General features: G+C 50.0%; 1 protein-coding gene across 2 annotated transcripts in view; it reads right to left on the minus strand.

The window, feature by feature from the left end:
- The window catches only part of mark1 (MAP/microtubule affinity-regulating kinase 1), a 42,314-nt gene that overhangs the window by 25,982 nt on the left and 7,322 nt on the right, over positions 1-9,010 (minus strand). For both annotated transcript variants that reach the window (XM_050043730.1, XM_050043729.1), the window contains exons 2-6: positions 7,831-8,034; positions 5,981-6,034; positions 5,834-5,882; positions 5,246-5,311; positions 5,001-5,071 (exon numbers count right to left, since the gene is read on the minus strand). In XM_050043730.1, the coding sequence (XP_049899687.1) occupies positions 5,001-5,071; positions 5,246-5,311; positions 5,834-5,882; positions 5,981-6,034; positions 7,831-8,034 (444 nt within the window). The remainder of the gene's footprint in view (positions 1-5,000; positions 5,072-5,245; positions 5,312-5,833; positions 5,883-5,980; positions 6,035-7,830; positions 8,035-9,010) is intronic.

Here is a 9,010-nt window from a genome sequence, read left to right on the forward strand (position 1 = left end):
GGGGGCATTTTGCCCCTGGTAGGGTTTCCCGTGGCAGATTGGTTCTGGGCGAAGGGTCAGACGAAGAACGGTTCAAAAGACCCTTCATGATGTACACGAACAAGGACACATGTACCCGGCCCGGAGGGTTACCGGGGCCCCGCCCTGGAGCCAGGCCTGGGGTTGGGGCCCGTGGGCGAGCGCCTGGTGGTCGGGCCTTCGCCCATGGGGTCCGGCCGGGCCCAGCCCGAACCGGCTACATGGGCTCGTCCCCCTGTAGGCCCACCACCCACAGAGGGATCCAGAAGGGTTCGGTGCAATGTGGATTGGGCAGCAGACCAAGGCGGGGGCCTTGGCGGTCCGATCCTCGGTTACAGAAGTTGGCTCTTGGGACATGGAATGTCACCTCTCTGGCGGGGAAGGAGCCGGAGCTTGTGGAAGAGGTTGAGCGCTACCGGCTAGATATAGTCGGCCTCACCTCGACACATAGTTCCGGGTCTGGAACCCTAGTCCTTGAGAGGGGTTGGACTCTCTCCTTCGCTGGAGTTGCTCCGGGTGAGAGGCGGAGGGCCGGGGTGGGCTTCCTGATAGCCCCCAGACTCTCTGCCTGTACGTTGGGGTTTACCCCGGTAGACGAAAGGGTTGCTTCCCTGCGCCTTCGGGTCGGGGAACGGGTCCTGACTGTTGTCTGTGCTTATGCACCGAACAACAGTTCAGAGTACCCACCCTTTTTGGAGTCCCTGGGACGGGTGCTGGACAGCGCCCCGACCGGGGACTCCATTGTTCTGCTGGGGGACTTCAACGCTCACGTGGGCAATGACAGCGGGACCTGGAGGGGCGTGATTGGGAGGAACGGCCTGCCCGATCTGAACCCGAGTGGTGTTCAGTTATTGGACTTCTGTGCGGGTCGCAGTTTGGCCATAACTAACACCATGTTCAAACATAAGGATGTCCATCGGTGCACGTGGCACCAGGACAGCCTAGGTCGCAGGTCAATGATCGACTTTGTAGTCGTATCATTTGACCTGCGGCCATATGTTCTGGACACTCGGGTGAAGAGAGGAGCAGAGCTGTCAACTGATCACCACCTGGTGGTGAGTTGGATCAGATGGTGGGGGAGGACGCCGCGCAGACCTGGCAGGCCCAAACGAACAGTGAGGGTCTGCTGGGAACGCCTGGCGGAAGAACCTGTCCAGATGATCTTCAACTCCCACCTCCGGGAGAGCTTCGACCGCGTCCCGAGGGCAGAGGGGGACATTGAGTCCGAATGGGCCTTGTTCCGCTCTGCCATTGTCGAGGCGGCTGTTGTGAGCTGTGGCCGCAAGGCCGCTGGGGCCAGTCGCGGCGGTAATCCCCGAACCCGCTGGTGGACACCAGAGGTGAGGGGAGCCGTCAGGCTGAAGAAGGAGGCCTACAGGGCATGGTTGGTCTGTGGGTCTCCGGAAGCAGCTGACGGGTACCGGCGGGCCAAGCGGAGCGCAGCAGCGGCAGTCGTTGAGGCAAAAACTCGGGCGTGGGAGGAGTTCGGTGAGGCCATGGAGGAAGACTATCGATCGGCTCCAAAGAGGTTCTGGCAAACCGTCCGGCGCCTCAGGGGGGGAAGGCGGCAACTTGCTCACACTGTTTACAGTGGGGGCGGGGAGCTGCTGACGTCAACTGAGGACATTGTCGGGCGGTGGAAGGAATACTTTGAGGAGCTCCTCAATCCCACCAACACGTATTCCAGTGAGGAAACAGAGACGGGGGTCTCGGGGGCGGGTCGTCCAATTTCTGGGGCAGAAGTTGCTGAGGTAGTGAAACAACTCCGAGGCGGCGGAGCCCCGGGGGTGGATGAGATTCGTCCTGGATATCTCAAGGCTCTGGATGTTGTAGGGCTGTCCTGGCTGACACGCCTCTGCAACATTGCGTGGACATCGGGGGCAGTGCCTCTGGAGTGGCAGACCGGGGTGGTGGTTCCCATTTTCAAGAAAGGGGACCAGAGGGTGTGTTCCAACTACAGGGGGATCACACTCCTCAGCCTACCCGGTAAGGTTTACTCCAGGGTGCTGGAGAAGAGGGTCCGGTCGATAGTTGAACCTCGGATTGAGGAGGAGCAATGTGGTTTTCGTCCCGGACGCGGAACCGTGGACCAGCTCTTTACCCTCGCCAGGGTGCTGGAGGGGGCATGGGAGTTTGCCCAACCAGTCCACATGTGTTTTGTGGATTTGGAGAAGGCTTACGACCGTGTCCCCAGGGGCATCCTGTGGGGGGTGCTCCGGGAGTATGGGGTTGGTGGCCCCTTGCTAAGGGCCATCCAGTCCCTGTACCAAAGGAGCATGAGTCTGGTTCGCGTGGCTGGCAGTAAGTCGGACCTGTTCCCGGTGAGGGTTGGACTCCGCCAGGGCTGCCCTTTGTCACCGGTTCTGTTCATAACTTTTATGGACAGAATTTCTAGGCGCAGCCGAGTGGTGGAGGGTGTCAGGTTCGGTGACGGGAGGATCTCGTCCCTGCTTTTTGCGGATGACGTGGTCTTCCTAGCTCCATCGAACAGTGACCTCCAGCTCTCGCTGGGGCGGTTCGCAGCCGAGTGTGAAGCGGCTGGGATGAGAATCAGCACCTCCAAGTCTGAGGCCATGGTCCTCAGCCGGAAAAGGGTGGATTGCCCACTCCAGGTCAGGGGGGAGGTCCTTCCTCAGGTGGAGGAGTTTAAGTATCTCGGGATCTTGTTCACGAGTGAGGGTAGGATGGAGCGGGAGATTGACAGGCGGATTGGGGCGGCGTCAGCAGTGATGCAGGCGCTTAACCGGTCCGTTGTGGTGAAGAGGGAGCTTAGCCAGAAAGCGAAGCTCTCGATTTACCGGTCGATCTACGTTCCAATCCTCACCTATGGTCACGAGCTCTGGGTAGTGACCGAAAGAATGAGATCGCGAGTGCAAGCGGCCGAAATGAGTTTCCTCCGCAGGGTGGCTGGGCTCAGCCTTAGGGATAGGGTGAGGAGCTCAGACATCCGGGAGGGACTCGGAGTAGAGCCGCTGCTCCTCCACATCGAGAGGAGCCAGTTGAGGTGGTTCGGGCATCTGGTAAGGATGCCTTCCGGACGCCTCCCTTGGGAGGTGTTTCGGGCATGCCCAACCGGGAGGAGACCTCGGGGCCGCCCCAGAACACGCTGGAGGGATTACATCACCCGGCTGGCCTGGGAACGCCTTGGGGTTCCCGCGGAAGAGCTGACGGAAGTGGCTGGGGAGAGGACTGTCTGGGCTTCTTTGCTGAGGCTGCTGCCCCCGCGACCCGGACCCGGATAAGCGGAGGACAACGAGTACGAGTACGAGTACGAGTACGAGCTGTGAGGGTCATAAGGACAGAGGGATGTCGTATGCTGTAAAGCGGGTCATAAGGACAGAGGGATGTCGTATGCTGTAAAGCCCTGTGAGGCAAATTGTGATTTATGATAGTTCAATGGTGTTCATTATGTCTTCAGTTTCTGATAATGACTTTAGTTGTTCTTTTATCTCAGACATGCATTATTATTGTTGTTATTTGTGATATTGGGCTTTATAAATAAAACTGATTGATATACAATCAGCACAGTTTCAAGATTAGAGTCACCAATTCAGTATCTGACCAAATGTCTCCCCTTCTGTTCCTGAGATATGACGTTAAAACATGATGATGTCACAGTCAAGCTGACCTTTGACCTTTTGCATGTAAAGTTTCATCACGTTGTCCCTTTATCCTGTTAGACATTTGTGTGAAATTTTGTCACAATTGCCATATCAATTCTTGAGTTACGGCCAAAAGCATGTTTTGTGAGGTGCTCTAAAATCTAATTAGCTCACTGTTGAGTCCAAGTTGAGGTCGGATGCAAGGTCACAGTGACCTTTGACCACTAAATCTGATGAGTTCATCGTTGAGTCCAAGTGGACGTTTGTGCCATATATAAAGAATTCCCTTGATGTGTTCTTGAGATATTGTGTTCATGAGAATGAAACGGACGCAAGGTCACAGTGACCTTGACCTTTGACCACCAAAATCTATTCAGTTCATTATTGAGTCCAGGTGGACCTTTTTTGCCAAATTTGAAGAAATGCCCTCAAGGTATTCTTGAGATATCACCATTACAAGAAAAAGACAGATGAGGTCACAGTGATGTTTCACCACCAAAATCTTATCAGGTCATTGATGAATCCAAGTGGGTGTTTGTGCCATATACTGAAAAAATCCCTCAAGATGTTCTTGAGATATTGTGTTGACAAGAATGAGGTGGACACAAGGTCACAGTGACCTTTGACCACCAAAATCTTATAATTTCGTCATTTAGTCCAAGTGGAAGTTTGTGCCAAATGTAAAGAAAAACTCTAAAGTCTTTCTTGCAATCATGTTAGGGAGAACGGGACGTACAAACAAGGTTTGTAAAAATAAAGTTAAAATAAGAATTAAAAATGCGACTTCACTTCAGATAACAGTGACGAGGTAAAGTGCCATGGATACAGGAAGCTAACAGGCTGTCATCAGTTTGATATCAAAACATTCTTTCTTCAACATTCTTCTTCTTCTTTTTTTTTTTTTTTAAACCATTTTGGAAGTGAAACGGAGAATCAATAAGCAAAATCATAATCAATAAAATTCATATAATACTCAACCCTAGTGCTTGGCGGCGGTCCTGACATGTTTTCATATTGTAGGGAAACTGAAGGTGTTTTAAGACGCGTCGTTGTTGACAGACAGGATGTTATGACGTTATGAACCGCAACATACTGGTTCAAATCTGTCCAGGAACCTTCGCTGCATCGCTCTCCCTCTGTTCCTCTCCACTGTCACTCACTGATGAGGGCAGAAAATGCCCCCCAGTTATTTAAATTAACAAAAATAAAGTTATCGTGCACCTGTTGGAGCTGACCAGACTTTTTTTGCGACAGAAAACCAAAAGACTCAAAATTAACAGAGACACCCTGAACGCACCATTAAACCACTGACCAGGACACATTGCATTATGGGATATTGAGGACCAAATAGTGTTGTAGATGTAAAATGATGATGATCACCTGGCGAAACTTGGCTCTGGCCTCCTTCTCCTTCATACGTCCGTGAGCAACCAGGTAGTCAAAGACTTCACCTGAAACACAGACAGACAGACAGACGTGTAACGCCTCCAGTTTAAAAACAAAACCTCTGGATGACTTTACTACATAGATTATCTGGAGACTTATTTCCTTCTCCATCACCACTCATGTTACCTGCTGACAGACAGGTGGACAGACAGGTGGACAGACAGGTGTGCTGGTCTTACCTCCACTGGCGTACTCCATCACCAAGTACAGAGTTTTCTCCGTCTCGATCACCTCAAACAGCTTCACTGAAAAACAACAGCAGAAACTTATCACTGCTGCCAAATACTGAGCTCAACTACTGCTGCCAAACACTGAGCCCTGCAGCTGCTGCCAAATACTGACCCTTGCTGCTACCAGATACTGAGCCCTGCTGCTGCCAAATACTGAGCTCAACTACTGCTGTCAAATACTGAGCTCAACTACTGCTGTCAAATACTGAGCCCTGCTGCCAAATACTGAGCTCAACTACTGCTGCCAGATACTGAGCCCTGCTGCCAAATACTGAGCTCAACTACTGCTGTCAAATACTGAGCTCAACTACTGCCAAATACTGAGCCCTGCTGCCAAATACTGAGCTCAACTACTGCTGCCAGATACTGAGCCCTGCTGCCAAATACTGAGCTCAACTACTGCTGCCAAATACTGAGCCCTGCTGCCAAATACTGAGCTCAACTACTGCTGCCAAATACTGAGCCCGACTATAAGAGGAGGAGGAGGAGGAGGAGGAGGAGGAGGAGGAGGAGGAGGAGGAGGAGGAGGAGACTCACCGATGTTCGGGTGGTTGAGGATCTTCATCACACTGACCTCCCTGAAGAGCTGAGGAGAAGATCAGAGTCAGTGAAGCTCCTCTTTAACACACACTCATAATTGTTTACTTTATCATGGGACACTGACGGACAGACGTCAGGACGTACCTTCTGCAGGCTGGTCGGGTTCAGCTGAGTTTTGTCGATGATCTTGATGGCGACCTGCAAAGAAACATAAAGTAAATGTGTGGTGTCGTTTTTGTCGTTGATGGTTTTTGTTTTGTTGATGCAGGAAGTGCACCGGATATAAAACAAAGCCTAAAAATGAAAAGTGAAAGAAGAGATGTGGCCAAATAATAAAAGTGTGTCAACATCACATTAAGTCGTCAGTCCCAGTTTATTTTGTAGGTTATTATCTTTGTATTTATCGGTTATGTCTGGACTCTTACTGATGTGCTTCCAGTGAGACTCCCTGCTAATTCAAGAAAATAAAATCAACTACAGCACTTTCCTGAAAAAAATGAAGTGCTGTTAATATTACCAGCTTTATCTAATTTATTGTGACACACCAATCTACAATTTAAAATCCGTCACACAGATTTCCACATGAAGCGTCTTTTCGGTGCAGTCTGATACAAACACTGCAACATGATGTTTAATGAGACTCAAATAAAAGCAGGAGTCATAAATACTGAGTGAAATTCACAGAAGGATTGATGCAAATAAATCCTGAGAAGGGTTTGACAGGAAAGCTCTGAGTCAGCGCGATGAGAGCTCAGAGTTTTATTCAGGCTCCGGTCCAAAAAATGCTTTAAAGATGATCAATGAGATTAAAATGCACCGCAGGCTGCAGGAAATCAGCTGAAGCTTCTTCTCTCCGACCAGACACAGCCTGACGTCTCCAGAGGGAAGCAGAGCCGCTGATAGGACGACTCCAACTCGGAAAACAAATCTTAAAATAAGTGGAAAACGTCACACACAGAAACACGTACTGTTTGATCCTCTGACCAATCAGCTCCGAGCTGCTGACGTCTGCAGAATCAATAATTCATCCTGAAGCGTTACGTTTCCAACAGATTTAACCCCGCCGGCTCTGAGCAGCTGAGAGAGTCTGAATCAGAAGGTCACGTGACTTATTCAGCAGCTGCAAACAGTTCATTTAAATCCTGGGTGTTCTTTGTTTCAGTCAGTGTGACGGCTCACTCTAACGCCAGATTGAAAATCACACGTCTCTGAAGGTGTGTGATAGTAGTTGTGTGTGATAGTTCTTGACTCGGCCCAGTGAAAACATGGATGCTTCACACACAGAAGATCTATACAATCAGCACAGGTTCAGATTACAGGAAGTGACCACCATGAGACGGTGTATCATCTCTAGTCAACAACTCTCTGTGCTTCCGTTCTGATTTGCAGGTTTTCAGGTTTATTTTGTGGCTGAATATAATTTGTAGCTTCTTAAAATCTGAATGAGGATAGTGATAGTGAGATACTGGCCACAGTGATGAAACAAAACCAGCATCAGATGGACTGTGCCACAGTGATGAAACAAAACCAGCATCAGATGGACTGTATTCATAATCAATACGCCACAATAATACAGCTAGCAAGCCAACACGCCGTCTGTGGTCATTTTGACTTGACCAGCAGACTTCACTACAAGCTGATTGGCTGTTGAAACAGGTGACGTGCTTTAAAACCAGCCGCCGGCCATTTGACCAGCTGAGTGCCAGGTGACACCATCAGCCGGCTTGAGTCGAGCTCAGACCGGCCAGTTCACACCGCTGACACTTTTCTCTGTGACGTTCTAAGATGGTTTCGTCTCATCATGAATCTTTGGTCTGAACTGGACTTTACAGACAGTAAGGCAGACAGATTTTTTAACAATTAGGAATCACCTCAACCACGAGAGGTCCTCCAGCACACAGTCTCCACGTGCCCATAAAATATGAGGCTGATTGGTTCAGCAGTTTATGAGAATAGCTGCTGACAGATAGGGACACACAAACACGTACTCTCACCTCTCGGCCCGTCAGTGTGTGTCTGGCCAGTTTGACTTTGGCGAAGTTGCCCTTGCCGATGGTCTTCAGCAGGCGGTAGTTGCCTACGTGCGGCTGTTCATCAGTGAGGGACGTCACAGCGCTGCGACATGGCAGCAGACTGTGGCGACTTGATGATTTGGCGGGTGGGGCTGGCGGCTCAGGGAGGCCATCTGAAGACTTTGGCTGAAAGAGAAACAAACAGATTTATTATTAACATTTAGATGCTCCTGAACCAGGACGGCGAGGGTCCAGCCTTGTCCCGTGCAGTTACGGGGTGCCACAGGGAGGCATAATCAAACCTTTACTGTTTCCTACACAGCTGACAAAGTGGAAAATCCAACACTGCTGTTGAGAGACAGCTGCAGACAGACAGCTGCGGACAGACAGCTGCAGACACACTGCTGTTGTTGCAGGTCTGCATGTCGGAGCTGATTCAGTGCAGGACAATAACAACACAGTGATATGTGCCATCTGCTGCTGGCCGGCGGGTGCTGGGAGGAACTGGAGCTGATGGAAACCAGTCTGACAGCATCTGAACCAGCTGGAGGACACAAACATGTCTTCTGTTACACCATGACATCACACGGCGCCGCTGCCGACACCTGACACCCCCTGAACAACACAATGTCTCACTCACTCAACTGATTTGTTTTTGGGCAGAAAACTTTGACAGATCTGCTGTGTGAGGAAATGTTTGGTTTAAGAGTTTGGTGAACACTCACAGGGTTAGCTGGTTAAACACTGTAGCTGCAGTGGTGGAGAGTCACTAAGTATATTTACTCAAGTACTGTACTTAAGTATAAATTTGAGATACTTGTGCTTGACATGAGTATTTATAATAATATATAAAAAATTCATATCGTAATACTCGTGATATTTTTGACTTGTTGACATATTGATGTCATACTGTTACCACGGCAACAACAAGCCTGGCTGACAGTGAAATTATTTCTGACTCCTCTGTGGTTCCAAAAAGAGGAGCAGCTTCAGTAGTGTGGAATAAAGTGTGGCGTCCTGAATGTTTTCCTTCTCTTAGCGCTCAGAGGGAACTCATTCAGCGGCTCCTCTGGCAGCAGCACAGCGTCTCTCCCTCTCCTCTCTGATTCTGTCACAAACCTTTGCTGATGGAAACCTACGTGAATAAACTCCATATATGTGA

Source organism: Epinephelus moara, chromosome 5 (genome assembly GCF_006386435.1).
Source record: "Epinephelus moara isolate mb chromosome 5, YSFRI_EMoa_1.0, whole genome shotgun sequence".
In the NCBI taxonomy this organism is placed as follows: Eukaryota; Metazoa; Chordata; class Actinopteri; order Perciformes; family Serranidae; genus Epinephelus; species Epinephelus moara.